General features: G+C 36.9%; 1 protein-coding gene across 4 annotated transcripts in view; it reads right to left on the bottom strand.

Moving 5' to 3' along the window:
- Positions 1–19167, bottom strand: part of Cdkal1 (CDK5 regulatory subunit associated protein 1 like 1) — a 596983-nt gene that overhangs the window by 132533 nt on the left and 445283 nt on the right. For all 4 annotated transcript variants that reach the window (XM_063259948.1, XM_063259947.1, XM_063259950.1 and 1 more), the window contains exon 11: positions 12490–12670. In XM_063259948.1, coding sequence (XP_063116018.1) covers positions 12490–12670 — 181 coding nt within the window. The remainder of the gene's footprint in view (positions 1–12489; positions 12671–19167) is intronic.

The following is a 19167-nucleotide window of genomic DNA, read 5'->3' as shown; positions in this document are numbered from 1 at the left end:
CTAATAATAGTCTCAGCATTTTTGTCTTACATCCAGGAAAAATTGATTAATTCATTATACATAAAGTCATTGGATTCATAATAAATAGAAGGTGAGCTAAAGGGAAATGGAGGTAACACAAAAAGAAAGTGCCTATATCTTCCCATATACAGTACATATTAATAGGTGGCCTTAAAGCCATGATAGAAAGTTGAGAGTATTTAGGTATTACAAGAAGCCTTGGAGATAAGTTCAGTTCTTTATTTGTAAGATGAATATTATCTGCATAAAACTTCCAGCAAGGTAGGGGATTCTAACGTAGCTTCCATTCCCGTATGTTGCCATCATGAAAAACTCTGCTAAGTGATCTGCTGAAATCCAGATGCAACAAAAATCATGGTCAGGTTAAAATCTCTATTAAAGTGGAAGTAAAAGAGAAGTGCTATATCCAGAAGAGTTTAAAAAGCAACTGGAAGGGATCAAATATGACAAGTTTAAGAGGCCATCAAGTTAAATCAAAGAGACCTCCAGAAATGGGCTCACGACAAGTGTGCCTGATAAGTCGTTTAGAACAAAATGTACTTAGTGGTCTAGAGTATAAAATTCTTTGGGAGATAGTTTTGTTCCTCTCCTTCCAAAGAAAAAAACATTTAATTTGAAAACTTGAGGCTAGAAATAAAGCATCAAGATTCCTTTTGTTAAGGCAACTTGATGTTCTTTAAAATACTTAGTTGTTAAACTTTAGGATCATACTCAGAGATAAAAAGATTTTGAAACATTTAGAGATACAACTCTTTGTCACATATAGTGTGTGTGTTTCAATAAAGTAAGTCCTGGTCTCCCAAGTGGCAAGATTTGGGAGAACCATTATAGATCTTTGAACAAGCTTCTGTAGATGACTGAAGGCACTTGCGTGTGTGTGTGTGTGTGTGTGTGTGTGTGTGTGTGTGTCCCCGTGCACACGTGTGTGTTATTGTGTGGTAACAGGGATTGAACCCAGTGGCTTTGTACTGCACTACATTCCTAGTCCTTTAAAAATATTTTTTAAAAACTGGAGACAGGGACTAAGTTGCCTAGTTTGGGCTTGAACTTGCTACCTTCCTGCCTCAGCTTCCAAACTGCCGGGATTAATGGCACATTCTTTATTCCCCATCAAATCTTTGTAGTCACTTTGCCTTGGTTTGAAGACCTACAGCAAAACTGTACTCCTAAGCAAATACAACACGGGCAGTGTCAGCAAAGTAGTCTATTTCCAGCCCTGTCCATCCCCACAGTGAGCTCAGAACACTCATGCTCCTCTGGGCTCAGGCAGGAGTACATATCCATGGGGGCCTCCAGAAATTTGAGATAAGCAAACCATGCTCCTTTTACACTGACCTGTATGTAGAAACATTACTTTACTCTTGATTTAAGGCAAGGAAGTGAAGGACTTAGTACCACCATTTAGATTTGTAAACCCAATGCTAACAGCCATTCTTGTTACGGGATTTTTTTCCAAGTGCTTCTTAAAATGAAGATAAAAAAAATTAAACATTACATCTCAGCTTCATTACTTTTCATAAACATTTCCTAAAATGTAAAGTATGGATTGATAGGTAAGCATCAAAAGATGTTTTAAATTTAAGTGATCTTTTTAACACAGTCTAAACAGCCTAGCCAGGATTTAAAAATACTATTGGAATTACTTAAGATGAATGAAAACTAATGTAGGAAAAATTAATCAAAGAAAAAATATAAATAGCAAATTTGACTGTTCACTCAAAACCCAGAGGTCACTTTCATTTGGTTTAGGTGATTGCACTATTAAATCTCACACGTCCTTGTTACATCCGGGAGTTACAACTGGCACTTTAGGTTCAACTTGCGACCAAAGTCTTGAGGTATCACCTGAACGCTGGTCATGCATGCGGAGTAAACAAAGACTCATGATGCCAGAAAAGGACAGGTAAGTGTACATAAGCATCAGTCTGAGCCCAGATTCCCGATGTTCTCAAGGAAGGGGACTCTCCTTCCAAACAATAATCACCTTTCACTTCATCCTCCCTCCCTTGCCAAAAGCCAAAGATGTCAACTTGCATGGTGAAGACAATATGAAATTGTTGGTTCTGGTACACTATGCAGAAACTATACAATTTGGTGAATACACTAGGAAAATTATTGATTGGTAAACTGCACACATTATATAGCCTGTAATGGTTGATACCTTGCGTCACCAGGGTCCTTACTTTGTAAACAACCTCAGCCTGCCCAAGAGGAAGGCAAGGAGACGGTATGAGTGCTGCACTGACCTTAGGGGCTGGTAGCCTGCTTACAGCATAAGGGAGGAGAAGAGGCTTGTTCCCCCTTTGCTCTGCTGCCTTGCAGTGCTGCCCTTCAGCCATGCCACTCTGCCTTGGACGCAGCTGACTGTGGATTGAAACCTCCATCAATTGTGAGCTAAGTAAACCGTTTCTTCTTTAATTTCGGGTGTTGGATATTTTGTCCCAGTAATGAGAGCAAAGTAACCAAGACACAATACTTTTTATATGAAAAGGTTAGTTAAGGGGTACTCTGGGAGGTTTGAAATGCATTATGGGTATTTTCATTATTTCTTTGGGAAAAATAGTCTTGACCTACAATCAGTCCTTGTGCATGCACTGAGTTTGTAAGTCAAGGGTCCACTGTATATAAATATTATGAAAAAGCTAAGCAAAAATAAAATATAGTTCATCCTGATTATGAAAATATATTGCCTAATTTATTTTCATTATAAACTTATGAACATTACATTCCTTTTTTCAATATGCAAGAATTTACTTCTTGCCTTACATGAAAACAAGACTTGACTAATCAGTTCTTTATCCATTTGGTGATTTACATAAACAAGAAATATACGTAGTTTAGTTCATTTATCAGAGCTTTTCTTTAATACACTGAGAACATTGAAATTTATATTAATACTAGTATTTACATGAAAGTAGCTACAAAGAAAGGGAAGCATACATTGCAATTTATTTTATGTCACTTATGAGATAATATTTTGAGACTTGTTTTTAACAGCAATAAAATGTAACCAAGAAAACTGTATATCTTCACTAACAATCATTTTAAAAGAGGAGAAAGTCACTATTTACAAGAAACTGGTATGTTCTTCCAAAAATAAGTTAGATTCTATTTTCATTGCTTATTTTATTTTTATTTTAGGGCAAAAAATGAGAAATAAACTAGATAAGAAATAATATTTATCTAGCTTGAAACACTGTAATATTTTACAGAATCTGAAATGTATAACAATTTTGATAAACTAGCTGAGGCCAACAATGTAAACTATTACTTCTTGGTGAATGTGTGGGGTACAAAGAAGACTCAATGTATATCAGATATCTTCTCTTGGACTGCAGATCTCTAAAGTTTCATCACTAACATTTAACTCTTTTTATTTATTTATCTGAATTTTAAAACCTCATTCAAAAATTTTGAACTAGAACATAATTATAGAAATGCAGAGGAATGTTGTGCATGGGATTGTAATGAGCTAAAAAAGTTACACTGATGTCCTAATTCCCAGTACTCAGAATATGACCGTATTTAGAGAGGGTTGTTGTAGATACGAGTTAAGACAAGGAGTAGGGGGCTACAGTCCTTTTAAGAAGACAACCATGTGACAACACAAACACACAGGGACATCCGGAGACAATGAAGGCAGAGGGGGGAGTTATGCAGCTGCATGCTAAAGACACCAAAGGCTGCTGGCAAATCACCAGGACCTGGGCGGAAGTGAAGGATTCTGATCAGAAGGTACCACTAGCCTTCAAAAGTGCAAGAAAATAAATGTACTTTGTTCTATATCTCTTCCTTTGTGGTATTTTGTTATACCAGCCCTACAAAACTAATACAAAGAGGTTTAATAAGGAGGCAGTTGGGTGAGGAAGGGAACGAGGTGGGAGAACCAGATAGTACTGGCTCTTGAGAACAGAATAAAAGAACTGAGAATGAAAAAATAAACAGCTTCACAAGAAAGCCTGACAGTGTGGGACCTAAGCCTACTGTCTTAGAATATAGTGGAAAACTGATTAACTCTTCTTAATGGGGTAAATAATGAAAATGATTCTGCTTTTAGAGAAAATAAGCCACAGACTGTGAGAAAAAATTTCAAAACACATAACTAATACAGGATTATTATCTAAAATGTATGGAGAACTCTTAAAACTCAACAACAAAAAAACTTTAGCATCATCAAAAAAGAGGCTAAAGAAATGGACACATCACCAAAGAAAATACAGGTACAAAATAAGTACGGGAAAAGATGCTCAACATTATATGTTATTGGTGAACTGTAAATTAAAACTACAATGAGCTGGGGATAGGCCTCAGTGGTTCAGCTCGTACTTAGGCTCTGTGTTAAATCATGACAGTGTGCATGCATACATGCCCACGCACGCGTGCTCACACAGGCATACACACCAATAAAAAACAAATGAACAAAAAGGAAACTACAATGACTTTCTGTTCCCTGATATTACAGTGACCAGACTCCAAAACACTAACACCAACGCTCAAAAGGAAGTGAAGCGACAGCAACTCTCATGCATTGCTAGTGGGGATATAAAGTGGTACAGTCACTTTGGAAAACAGTGCAGCACTTCTTTACAAAACTAACGCTATGCTTAGTCTAGATGTTTCCCCAAGTGTTTTCATGCAGCTTTAGATTGGGCGTTTGCAGAGGTGGCTGAATCTAGAGTGTGTGACTAAGAGTGTTGGGGTTAAAGAGTGTCGGGACCAAGAGTGGGTGATTGCTGGATCAGTCCACTGATTGGATTGGCTCTGCCCTAATCCTGGTAGATACAATGTAAGAGATAGAAAGAGGCTTCTCTCTATCTTACTGCCTGTAGTGTCTTCTACCACCATGAATGACTGCCCCTCTGCCATGTGCCACCTAATTACAGATTTCCTTGGAGCCAACTGATTATGGACTGAGATTTCTACAAACTGTGAGCTTCTTTCCTTTAATTTTGGTTGTCAGGTATTTTGTCCATAAGTCCACTTTTATCATATGATTCAGTGACCACACTCTTTGAAACCAAAGTGAACTGAAATTATGTCTATACAAACCTGCACAAAGACATTTATGACAGCTTTACTCATAATTACCAGCACCTGAAAGTAAACAGGATTTCCCTAGGAGCTGATTGGATAAATAAATTGTGGTACATCTAAGTATTATTTACCACAGTGCTAAAATGAAATGAGCTATCAAACTGTGAAAACACACCGAGAAATCTTAAATGCATACTTCTGAATGACAGAAACCAATATGAAAAGGCTACGGCTATGGTTGACACATTGTGTCAACTTCTGAAGTTTAGAGGTTTAATTAAAGGACTCCCAGGGGAGCCAAGGTCCTCACTCCATGAACATCCTCCTCCTGTGCAAGAGGAGAGCAGGGAGATAGTGGGAGTGCTACACCCACCTTAGGAGGGGGTAGCCTGCTTATAATATAAGGGAGGAAAAAGAGGCTTGTGCTTCTCTTTTTGCTGCTTTTGAAGTCTTCGGCCACCTTTAAGTGTTGCCCCTGTACTATGCCCCCTGCCTTGGAGCCAGCTGATTATGGACTGAAATTTCCACCAACTGTGAGCTAAACAAACCCTTCCTTAATTTTGCATATCAGGTGTGGGAGACAATCTCAGTGACTCCCTTGAATGGAAGACAATTACACGACTTTGATTATTTGCAGACTCATTTCTTTATACTGATATGTAGAAAGCTGGCTACGGTATTTCCTTCTTTCTTCAATTGGCTCTAAGCATTGCAAATAAGGCTAGCCAAGGTGCTGAGGTGCTGGTATGTAATTTCTAAAGCCAACAGACATTCCTGTTTCCTTGCATGGTGTTCTCTGTACAGGATATGAGCACGGTGGGATGTTAGGGCCAGTCAGCTCTGGGAATGTAAACTGGGTATGACTCCCCAGGGTACAAGAGTTTGCAAATCAGAAACTGAAGCTGCAGTCTCCCAAAACAATTCAGTTGCTACCTTAATTAGATTATGTGAATTGATCCTTCTGCATCTTTATCTCTGTAATTTACAGAGGTGCCTTTCTCTCACCTGGCCAGCAAGCTCAAGTTACTCACCTAATTCCCCACCAACCTCATCGTCACTCATCCCTGAGCCAACCCGCTTCTTCACAAGATAATAAATTCTGGGAGAGGCTTAGGATAGGGGCCTTTGTCCACATGTCCTCATGGGGATTGGATTTAGGATCCCTTGGCTGCCCTTAACTTGGAACATGTCTTGGTGTCTTGACTCTTGCCATGGGTTGCATTGGTGGTGGTAGACTGGAATTAACTTGCTGTGATTCCAGTAATGTCTAATGGGATTACAAATATAACTTTCTGGATTGTGAGGAAAACAAGAAAGAGGATTACAATACTTGGACGACTGAATACAATATTTGGGATTACAATAATCAGGTACTTTGTCCCAGCAATGAGAGTAAAGTAACCAAGAGAGCTACCTACTACATGTTAACAAATGTAAGACATTAAGGAAAAGGCAAAACTATGGAGTTGGGAAAAGGCCTGTGACTCTCGAGGGTTGGAGCAAGAGAGTTAAATACATATAACACAGACATTTGATAGTAATCAAAAACCATTCTGACAATAGTGTACTACAGTGGTGAACATGTATCATTAGACACTTGTCAAAATTCACAGATGTATACCATCAACAACGAATCCTAATGTAAACTATGGCCTTTGGGTAAAATGATATGCCAATATATGTTCACTGAGCATAACTGTAACACACCACCTGGGTAGGGATGTTGGGAGAGCTTGGCCACGTGTGAGAGCAGGGAGTAAGTGGGGAACTCCTGTACTTTCCGCTCAATTTAGCTGTTAACCTAAAACAGCTTTTAAAAATGAAATCTTTTAAAATTTATTTTCCTATGCTAAGGCACTATGTTTAGAAGATACCGGCAAGACAAAAAAGGCATCTGAAAGCTGACTGAGTTTTTTGTACAGTGGGTTCCAGGTGTGGTTAAAATTAACTAGTTTTATCAGGCCAATGTTTTTGTGAAGGGCAATTAGAAAAGGTGAATACAATTCACCATATGTCTTACTTGTCAACTAAAAATCTACTGAGGCAGTAAAGACTTGAAGAATAAGAATCCCAGCCGGGATTTAGCTCAGTGGCATAAGCACCTGCCTGGCAAGCACAAGAGCATGACTGCAATCCCTTGGGGGGGGGGGAAGTCCCAGAGAGAAGGGGACAAAGAGCTATATCCTTGGAGTTACTTTTCCCTTCTGTGCATTTACCACCTTGGAAGCAAGGGCTAAGGACTAAGTAGCCAAGCAGAAAAGTATGTGTGAGACCGGAGACATTCTGAGAGGCCTAAGCGAGACACAAATGAGCACTGGGGACTGGCCACAAGGAAAGGTTTGCTTACACCACAGAGCATTATCAGGGACCCAGAAGAGCTACACCGGTGGCATATTAGATCAGCTTCTACCAGGAAAAGCTGACTGTGCGCATTTCTTCCTAGTTCCAGGTTCAGTGATGTCACATAGTTTGAAACCTGTTTAGACTGTGGAAAGTGACAAATGCTACAAGTCTGAATCCTTAACTTATGGATCAGCTGATGAATACTTGCCAGCACACCACTAGTTGCATTAAAAAACTAAGAACATGCCAGAAAACAACCGACATTTAGAAAGACTAAACATCAGTTTCAAAAATCATTATCAAATTAAAATAATCAGTACTTATTATCTGGCAGAAGGAATATTAAATGACTTCTAGAAGAAGATATGTTAGAGCTAGAATCTATAGGATTTTTTGTTTTTGTTTTAGAAACAATGATCATCATTCAATATAAAATTATCAGATACATGGACAGAGAGACAAATGACCCAAATCAAAAGAACAGACCAACATTAGATGTAGACATTAGAGAATTCCAAGCAGACTTTAAGACATCTGAGTTAAATATAAAAGAAAACCAAATGCATGTAATCAGGACACTAGAATCTATGAAAACAAATCAAACAATAATTCCAGAAGTAGAAAGTAAACTAAATAATATAGAAATCTCATAGATTTCCTAAGAGATTAAAAACAGATCCAGAAAGGATCAATGAATTAGTACTTGAAAAATCACCTGGAGACACAGACTATGAAGGAATAGGTGTCATCATGAGGCCCAAAGTCTGCATTTTAAGCAGTCTACTATTGACTGGATCTTGACTATTCTGTAAAGGACATTACTACAGTTTGGTCAATAGCCTGCGGCACTATGGGGAGGTGGTGAAACCTGTAAGGTGGGGTGTCGTGAGAGGAAGTTAGGTCACTGGTGGTACGCAGCTGAAGAGGATGTTGGGAGCCTACACTCCTACTGCCTTTTGCTCCCTGGCTGTCAGGAGGTAAGAAACCTCTTTTACCACACAGCCTTTTCCATGGCTGACTGCCTTTTCACAAGACCAAAAGCAATGGGCTAATTGAATATGGACCGGAAGCTGTGAAACTATGTGCCAAAATAAACCTTTCCTGTCATGTTAGTCAGCTTTCCATTGCCTTGACAAAACAGTTGAGAAAAAGAATCTAACGGGGAAAGGTTTACTTTGGGTTATAACTTTCAGAGTTCTGGTGTAAGGTAAGCAGGCTCCACTGTTTTTAGACCTGTGGTGCTGCAGAAACATCATGACAAAAGAGTACCGTGGAGGAAAAATGCTCACTTCATGGCAGCCAGGAAGCCAAGCGGGTGAGAGCCCGAGAGTATTACTGGAGATCATGCCTCTATAACACAATCCCTTCAACTCTACAAACGTTTCCAGAAAAATGAAGGGGAAGAAATGTTTCCTAACTCATTCCATGAGGTCAATGTTACTCTGACACCAAAGTGAAGGTATTGTGGGAAAACCGTAAGATCACTATCATCCATGAACCAAAACACAAAAATTCTCCACAAAATATACCAAGAAAACAGAAACTATATGTCAAAATTGCCTTTTTTTTTTTTTTTTTTTTTGTACTGGGGATTGAATTCATGACCTCACACTTACCAAGCAAGTGCTCAAAAAACTTTGACCAAAAAAACAAAAACAAAAACTTTATCCTAGGAATGGGACATTGATTTAAAGTCTGAAAAATCATAGTTCACAATATTAACAGACTTGGACCAAAATCCACAATATATCTTTATTTTAATAAATGAAACAAAAAGATATGATTAATTTCAGTACTATTCACCATGAAAACATACCTGTGCAATTGCATACACATACTCTGAGGAAATAGAAAAGAACTCAAATCCTCATGCTACTATGCTAACTTACATACTTAATGTAGAATTATGAAAATTTTTCCTTCTAATTGGAAAGACAGCAAAGATGAATAATTCTATTCATCAGTGTAATGGATATTTTGTCCAGAATAATAAGATAAGAAAAAGAAAAAAGGAAACTTTAACTACCAGATTACTTAACTACATATACAGAAAATGTAGAGACACAAAATCTTTTTTTTCCCTTTTTTTTGGGGGGGGGGGTACCGGGGATCGAATTCATGACCTCGCACTTGCCAGACAGGTGCTTTTGCTGCTAAGCTAAATCCTTAGCCTCGAGAAACAAAATCTTAAAAAAAAAAAAACTATTAGAAATACCAAGTAAATTAATGCATGTAATTTTAGTAACACTTCTACATAGCAATAATGAAAAATAAAAATCTTTTTATAGCATCAAAGAAGCTATGCAAGAATAAATCTAATACTTTAAATGACATGCGAGAACTTGTATACAGAAAACTATAAAACATTACCCATACAAGTTGAAAATCAGAACAAATGAAGAAACATACTTCATTCAAAAGGAGAAAACTTGATTTCAGTGTTAACTGCCCTCGAGTTGATCAACAGAATTACTACCCAAGTTTATTAAAATACCAGCATGATTTCAGGTAGAATTTGCCAGATTTTGAAAAGCAAAGGAATAAAAAATAGAACAATTTTCAAGAAAAATCAGCCGAAATAATTATACTGCTGTTAGTAAGACTTACTATAAAGTTATGATAATTAATCTTTTGGATTGTTAGTAAGATTAACAAACAGACCAAAGGATCAGAAGAAAGCCCCTGGAAAGACCTACACAGGTTCAGACACCCAATTTATTATAAAGGTAATCAAGCAGAGCAGGGAGGTAAGTGACTGACTCAAACGGACACCTTCACAGGGGGAAAAACATCAACTCCTTGACTTTTCCTTACTCCTCAAACACTCCTCAGACCTTAAATAAAAAATGAGTCCTGGTTGGATCAGAGATATAAAGGTAAGAGGCAAACTGGTACAACTTCTTGACCAGGACATTGAAGGGTACCTTCATGATGGTGTGGAAGGAGTAGATATTTCTCACACAGCACACAAATACAAAAAGGAAAATAAAATAATCTATACTATATTGTCATTAGGAAAGTCTAGTATTCAAAAAAGTATGAGAATAAAAAAAACTGTTTACAGAAAGAATCAAAAAATTTAAATTAGCATGACCTACAAATGACTTGTTTCCATAGTACATACATAACTTCCATAAGTCAGGGGCTGAGGAATAAATCAAACTAAAAGTCAGGTGGTAAATGGGCAAAAGATCTGAGTAAGTACTTCTGGGAAAGGATATCCAAATAGACAATAAGCATATTGTTACACTAGTTACAGGGAAATAAAAACCACAACTAGATTACATTACATCACCATCAGAACGAGTGCATTAACTTTAAAAGTATAACAAGGCCAGGTGCTAGCAACTATGTGGAGAATTTAGCATTTTTATGCATTGATGTTTAGGAATGTAAACTATTCAACTATTTGAGAAAACTACTTGGCAGTCTCTAATGAAGTATCTCAACTGCATTTTCTACGATGTAGCAATTATATTGCTAGCTACACAGCTAAAATGTTCACACACCATTGAAAAACAATAAAAACAAGTTTGTTGACAGCTGTTTAAGTAGCATCACTAGTATTAGGATGTTAAAACTGTCCATTTCTCCTTTACTGGGATGGATAAATCATGATGTATGCATGTAATGGAACACGAGATAGCAAGGAAATCGATCAACTGCAGTGAATTTCAAAAATACAGCAGATTCAACAACATAATGTTAAGGAAAACAAAATTTAAACACTGATAAATTTGTTCAGTTCTATTTAGTTTAAAACACTAATGCACAGTGTTCAAATGAAGGAAAGTAGTTTCTTTGGGGATGGGAGACATAGTCATCCATGAAAGCATGATACGACCTCTGTCTTACTTAATAAGGTTCTATCTCTCTGTCTGGTTACACCTGAGCATTTACTTCATGAAAATGTACAACTGCTGTAAATGATGGTAAGATTTGTATATGGAAAACAATAAAGCATTACTTTGCTGCTCTAGTACAAAAAACTATAGAGAAGCAAAGTTTTAAGAAACAATGGATTAGGGCAGGGGATTTAGCTCAGTGGCATAAGTGCCTGGCAAACACAAGGTCGTAAGGTTGATCCCCAGAACAAAAAAAAGAGGAAAGAAACAATGGATTGAAGTATGAGAGGAAGCATATCAGCAGTTAAGGATAAAAAGAGAAGATGAATACAGAAAGGTGAACAGGAATTTAGGCATGCTGATGAAACTTTTCTACACCTCAAATGTAATATGGGTTATACTACTGTATGCATTTGTCAAAATGCATAGGACTATACACTGAAAAGAGTGAATTTTGTTGGAAATACATCATAGCTCCAATAATAAACAATTTAGAAATCTTCTTGAAGCTATTTTTACAATTTCTCATGTTCACTCAATGAATCTAGAAATGGATATTTATTTTGAGACCATTAATTTCTGAGGCATCCTGGGAAGCAGTTTGCCTTACTAGATCCCAGGCTTATTCACACTCATTCGAGTCGTGTTATGCCACTGTACCTGTGAACCTGAAAAGAGGAAAGTAAACTGAGGCTCCATGTGAATACAACACACATTTGACATAGATGGGTGAAGAGGCAGCCATCAAATCTCTCTGTTGGAGAAGTAGGAAAACCATGAGACTTCCAGCTTATGATAAGAGCTCTTAAGAAGCAGGGAAACATGAAACTTCTTTGCTCTAGACATTAATTTAATTGTATATGCTAGTTTATTTTTCAGTGCTGCGGGGTGAAGCCAGGGCCTTCTGCCTGCTAGGCAAGCTCTCTACCACTAAGTAACACCCCTAGTCTATGTTCAGATATATTGTGAATTTTGAAACATCTAAAAACCTATTTTACATATCCAGGCAAATCCTAGTAATTTGTAGTTTTTGTTTTCCATGGTGGTATCTAAACCTCACTCCTGAAAAGAAGAAAAAGATGACATTTAGCAGCTTTTAACTGTTCCGCAGCTTCCCCATTGCAAATTTTCCAAGTATTTTGTAGCTGAAGGGTTACACCCTGAACAAGTGGTGCTCGCCATATAATCCTGCTGGGTTTTTATAGAAGTTGGCATAAACTAATACTTCATAAGGAAAATTTCTCACCACTTGGGCTGGAACTTGTTCCATTTTTGCAGCAGGAGTTCCTGGTCTTGGGTAAAACTGGTTAATGAAGAGGCTTGGAAATTTGTACTCTTCAACAAGTTTCACTGTTTCTTGAAAATCCTGATCTGTTTCTCCAGGAAAACCACAGATAATATCTGTAGCAATGGTTATTCCAGGAACTCTAGAAAATAACAGACAAAAATATAAAAAGCTGACAACAATCCATAATTATTCTATTTTCCAGACAATTCAAATACCATTAATTTCAAAATTACGTTTTATTTTTAGCAAAGAGATAAGTTGCGAAAGCCCAAAATACTAAACATTTAAAAAGAAAAACAGTTGCTCCTTATCATACTCAAAGATTTCCATTTTTAATTCTTACAGATGTTCCTTTATTCTTTCCTCTCTATTTTTAAAAATAGATGCTTACTCTCTTGTTTCTAGATTTATTAAATTTTAGGCAACATTTACTGACTACTCTACTATGATAAGTGAGATTTAGCTCTTAAAGTAATCGAACCCTTCTCTCACCAACATAATGAGCACACAATTTCCAGTTGAATTAATAGTATCTTCAGTGGTACAGCTGCAAAGATATTGCTCACTGCAGAGAAAAAAAACAAATCAAGATTTTCCTTTCTGGAAATCCTCTTTCTCCTTTCTTCAGGTGTGTAAGTTTTTTTTTTACTATTAACTGGCTATTATCCTTGGGTTGTGCTCTTTAGTCTCCTTTTGTTCAACACTTTTTCCTGGATCCTGGATCCTCTTAATTCTTGAAGAACTTCCCCCGCTGCAGTGAACTTGCACTGCAAGCACGGTACTGTTAGGTCTTAACAGTCTGAGCACATCTGTAACCACACAACTGACTGGCAGTAGGGCTGTGCTAACACTCCGAGGCTATCGCTCACAATTCTGCTATCTTCCATTGTTTAAGCTGGCAAAGTTGTCAATATCATGTCTGTGTTTACTTTGATGTTCGCCTCTTTCTTTCCTGTAGATGGTCATGGCTACTGAACTCAGTGCCTCACATATGCTGAGTTAGACACCTAGCCCCATACATGGCTTTATATGTATTACACCACTTTCTTTTTGCAAAGCTTCAGAATATCAACTTTATCTTTAATTCCTTTGAAGTCTATAACAATATGCCTTGTATTAAGTCTAAATATTCGTATACAGAACGATCTGGAGAGCATGGTCTTTACAGTCTAGGAAACTATTACATTATTTAAAAAACTTTCTTTCTTTGTTTCTTTCTTTCTTTTTTTTTTTTTTTTTGAGGCAGGGTCTTACTATGTAGTTCAAGCCAGTCTTGAACTCACTCGGCAGCCCAAGCTGACCTTGAACTAGCAGGGGTCCTCCTGCTTCAGGGTTCCAAGTGCGTGGTGGGATCATAGGCGCCTGTCAGACACTCCTTTTGTTTGAATTCTGAGACTACTGAGTCAATTCTCAGTTTTCTTCTGTTTTCTATCTTTGTCTTTTTATTCTACTTTCTGAAAAATGTAATTGAGTATATCTTCCAAGTTTCTAGTTAAAAAATTAATTAAATCTTACAGCTTAAAATTCTGTGTTTTTCTTCAGTTTTCATTTTGCTATTATCCTGTTTTTGTTTTCCAGATACAACACATATTTCTTCTTTACCAAGGATACTAATCAAAATTTGTCCCAGATTTTCTGTTCACAGCATTATACCTCTTTCCTCCAGGTTCTCTTACTTGGGTATATTTCATTTCATGGCTGAGATTTTCCATCATCAATAGTAATTCTTGCTGCATTTTTAAGAGTAAGGCATTAAAGCCTTTTATCATAGAGTGATGGGCCAAAAGTTGCCTTTGTTTTTTTGTTTTTTTCTTATTTTCTGGGGGAGGTTGAGGGGGCAGGGTCTCACTATATAGTTCAGGCTAGTCCAAAACTCACTGTGTAGCCTCAGCTGGCTTCGAATTTCTGGCAGTCCTCCTGCCTCAGCCTCCTGAGTGCTGGGATTATAGGCGTGTGCCACTATGCCCAGTTGCTTTTGATTTCCATAAGCCGAAATGTTGGCATTTTAGGAGTCATTTCTCTCTGGCTATTATTACAAAGTTCTCTTGAATTTTAACAAAGTGGCAATAACAGAATGACATTAGCAGTATTCAAAAATTCAGTCATTAGTCTCAATCTATGAAGGAAAAATATTACAGACCATATAATAATCATACAAATATCAATTTTCCTACCATCTAAGTGCAGTATACTATGGATAAATACTATCAGTTTGGGAATCAAGAGAAAAAAATCTGCACTAAAGACAAAAATTAAACTACTGCATTCTTAATAGAAGAGGCTTTCTGAAAACAGCAGCTTTTGCCACTATGCATTTTACTTTACATCTTGTGTGAGAGAAGTATGGAAAATTTTAGAAAACAATTCATTTTTGATTTCTACTTTGTCTCATTTAGCTATTAGACTAAACTTTAATGAGTAACATAATTTCCAGAGAACTTATCTCTGTGATGTTAAATAGAACAGTGGCAACATTCAGCTGGAAAAATAATACTATACTTAAAAAATTTCATGATAAAACAAATTTTTTCTTTAAAATAAATATCAAAATTGCATTTAAAAAATCATAAAAATTGTAAGTTGTAAGACTATTTTTCTAGACTAAGGCATGTGGAACAGAAAAAAATATGTAAATAATTTTCAATTAGCTAGTTTTACACTTGCCTTTTAACTACTCCTGAGGAAAACAAATTCACATTAGAAAAAAAAAAAGTAATATACAACAACAGATAATGAGATAAGTCTATTCCCCAGGAAATTAAATCAATGAATCAATCAGTTTTGGAAATTGCATGAGAAATGCTACAGAAACTAGGAAAACTGGTTATTGTAATAATCTATGAAATGGAATGAACTTGGCAATAGATGATGGGGCATTCCCAAAGGAAAGTCCCTGAACGATTTTTCCCCATCCTTGTTTTATTTCAGTTGAGCTCAGATTTATGCAACACCTGCTTACTTTGGCCTTAAGGTCCACTGAAAAAGAAAAGACAAACCTGTAAATGAATCATAATAAAGGTTAAGGAAAGGAATGTTCAAACTGTGTGTGTATTTGATAATCAATACAAAACATGGACTGATAATATGCAGTGGGGAACAGATTACTATGAATTAGTGACATACTAGTAAATATTTAAAAGAAGCAGTTTAATTTATTTCAAAGTATGTAAGTATGTAAGTATGCCAGTCTTGTCCGGTCCCAGAATGTTGTCCGCTGGAGCCCCCCTTTCTGTGGAATGGCTCCACTCCTGTCACTCACTACAGGTCGATGCAGGCACCCTGCCGACTCAGCTCTCTGTTCGGCTTGCCGACCCCCCAATCTCAGTGTAACTGCGCCTCTGGTGAGTCCAAGTGGTGGGACCTCAGACTGCTTGGCAAGTTACTGCTGCGGCCGAAACACTGAACCTTTAGCTGTTCCAATAATAGCCCGGGACTATATGTTTGGTTGGTTCTTCTCACCTTAATTTCTTCTTGGGACGAGAGAATTCATCTCCCTCTGTTTGGGGCTCCCCGCTCTGTATTATGTTGAATTCTAAGTTGACTATCTCAGGGAGCCTCTGTAGCCTGTTGTTATCTATCCATCATCTTTGTTGCCTCTATCAAACAATATGCTTATAATGGGTTAACAGTGTATACTGTCTATACTACATCCAAGATAAATCTGTTAAAAGCAGGAAGAAACAAAGCTTTCTAAAGACCCAAGGAAGGCAAGAACTCTCCATAATGTATTCTAAGAACTCTCAATAGTTGAACTTTTGACAGGTAGTCAAAGGAATTAAGTAAGGACAAAGAGGGCAAGAGGCAAAGCCGTTAAAGGCAAGGAAGACTGCGAGGAATTCTGTTCAGAGTGTGAAATCAAAGATTAAAGATTTAGACTTATTTCTCCAATGCAATCACATGACAACAAGGAATGATTTTATCTATGCTGAAAGAGGAAACTTAAGGAGAAAGGATTCAATATTTGCAAGTCAAAACTCTTCAGCAAATCTTAAATTTATTTTCATAATTTTGTGAGAAACAATCTTAAGTGACCTGGGCAAAAACCAGAAAGAACCCAAACTTTACAGGATGATTAAAAAGCCATTATCATTAGGACAAGAAAGAGTACATAATATGGGCTTAAGAGTTTGTTCCTAATCTTTTTAACAAGAATAGCTGGGAGAAAAAAATTTCCCTAAAAGATGTTCTATCTTTAACTAGCCATGTGCTCTTGGGCAAGATATATAGCTTAGTATGCTTCAATATCCTCGTGCAGAAGGCCTAGTAACAAGTATTCATGGGTAAGATAAACGAGACACTGCTTAAGATGGCACCTGCCACACAGTGCTTAAAGTGCACTAGTTGTTATGAAGGTAACCTTGTCAGAGTGATGATGATACTTCTCATTTATTATAGAAACACTAAGTACCAGGGAGTAGGTCCACAACCATGATTTTATTTAATATAATCTTATAAGATAGATTCTATTTCAGTCTCCATGACAAATGGTTAAAATATCATTAGAGAAATAAACTTGAGAGAGAGAGAAAGAAAGAGACACAGAGAGAGAGAGAGGGATGGAGGGAGAGAGATAGAGACAGAGACAGAATCACTCATAGTTACAGAATTGGAACATCGTACAGCAGGGTCTAATCTGAAGCTTGTATCACTCCCCAGCCAGTCACTCTTCCGTACCTATTTCTTAGATGTTCTCATTTCACTTACATTCTACAAGTGTTGGCTAATCTTAAGTTCAAACAAAACAAAACATTATTAATAATAATGTTTGTAGAACAATTCATTGCAACACAGTAAAACTTGCTTGTATTAAAAAAAGAATATTTTAAAGAAAAGGTAGTTATGGTCTGAAGAAGTTAAGAGATTTACGTAAGGTCATCAGATTACTGCTGATGAAACAGGGATTCAGAATCAAACTTTCCAGTCCCTTCTGGGTTCTTTACAATACTGTCTTCAGACTATGGAGGCACCTTAAATCCTAAGTGTCTACTGGTTAAATTTATTTTTCCTAAGAAACTTTCCTGTTGTCATTATCATCACTTAGCAAGAAATCGGTGGGCACATTTACTGCCAATTGCACACAGCTCAGAAGGAGGAACTGGCAATAACAACAGAAGAAAGAAACTGGTATGCAGAACCAGGCAGCGTGGGCCCCCAGTTACCAGCCTGCTTGTCACACATTATCGCGCTGATCTAAACCTCAGGGTCTTCTTGTGCAAAGCCGGAACAAACCTACATCCCATCCTGGATGTTGAACGATTAAGTGAAATAATGAAAGCAAAGCATCTGAAGCAGCAGACGGCATGCAGCAGGGCTCCTAAGAATCTAACCTGCACCAGCTGCCTGGAACCCGGGCTCGCCCCTCTGCCACACCCTTGATCCGTATTTCTGCTCACATTTTATGTCACCTGGTGCCACACACAAGTACTAGAAAGTGACAGAAGGAGATATAATCAGAATAGAAGAGGGTATTCTGAAAAAGCTTATAGTACACGGCCAGTTTGATTTTCCTTATCACCAGCAATATTAACTAAAATTGGAAGACAATGACATTTGGTGAGTTAGTTTATGTGTAAAGTGTAAGAGATTTTTAAATGCTCTAGATGAGAATAACATTCTGGCAATGAATCCTAATAAAAGTCCTAAAATATCTAATAAATGGAGTATTATATATATTATAGCACTTTCTTTCTGAAAGTTCATTATGTTAAAAGTTATTGCACTAATAGATCAGGTCCATAGAAGCTGAAAATGAAATCAATTCCAGACAAATCCTTTCTTTAAAAAAGTGATTAACAGAGTTTAAATAGCAGTTCTGTACACATTTTTTTGGAAATTTTGTTCAAATGGATAAATATCTATCTATCTCTGAAGTCCATTCACTGCTCCTCCGTCCATCACCCATTCAGTTTCTGCCGATGGTATTTACTGTTGAAGGCTCCAGACTCAGTATCTCACTGTAAACTCAGGAGAGGGTGGCATGGGAAAGTCTGCTACTTCAGGGAAGCATGATTATAACAAATATGGATTAAAGGAATGAAAAAGAAATGAAACTAACAGCACCCTTTTTCTTCCTTATGTCACCCTAAGGTTTACTTACCTTTTAAGTTCAAACAAAACTTAAGACTGTATACAAAATTGGATGCATTTTTTAGGGGGAAAAGAAACTAATTTTCTTCTGATTCCTAAAGACAGATGCACCTGTGATGCACCTAAGGTTAGTATTTCAGTGAGTGTTTTGAGTCAACCAAAAGTATTAGAAGAATAGATTATAAGTCAAAAGGTAACCATTGACTGTGTCAGTTAGAGATAGCTCTAGAGATAGAGATAGGTATATTTATTTATTTAAAATACCAAAGATAAGGTACCTAACTAATCTGAGTTAAAATAATCATCTGCATATTATAAACATAATAGAATGTATTAAAGAGAAATGATACTACTTTGGGGGCAAATAAAAAAAAGATCAAATATCATCAATTTCATATAGTTTAACAAGTGTAAAATCAGTTTCTATTGTCAATTACTGTTATTTCAAAGAGGAAGAAAACTAAGGTTTTCTAATAACTATATAAATGATTTTGTAAGTTAAATATTCTTTGTTAAAAAAAAGCTAGTATAGTTTCTTCTTGAAGGGAC

The sequence above is a fragment of the Cavia porcellus genome, unplaced genomic scaffold, assembly GCF_034190915.1.
Source record: "Cavia porcellus strain 051 isolate PalLab524CR breed Dunkin Hartley unplaced genomic scaffold, mCavPor4.1 scaffold_13, whole genome shotgun sequence".
In the NCBI taxonomy this organism is placed as follows: Eukaryota; Metazoa; Chordata; class Mammalia; order Rodentia; family Caviidae; genus Cavia; species Cavia porcellus.
This window is presented reverse-complemented; position numbering and strand designations above follow the sequence as displayed.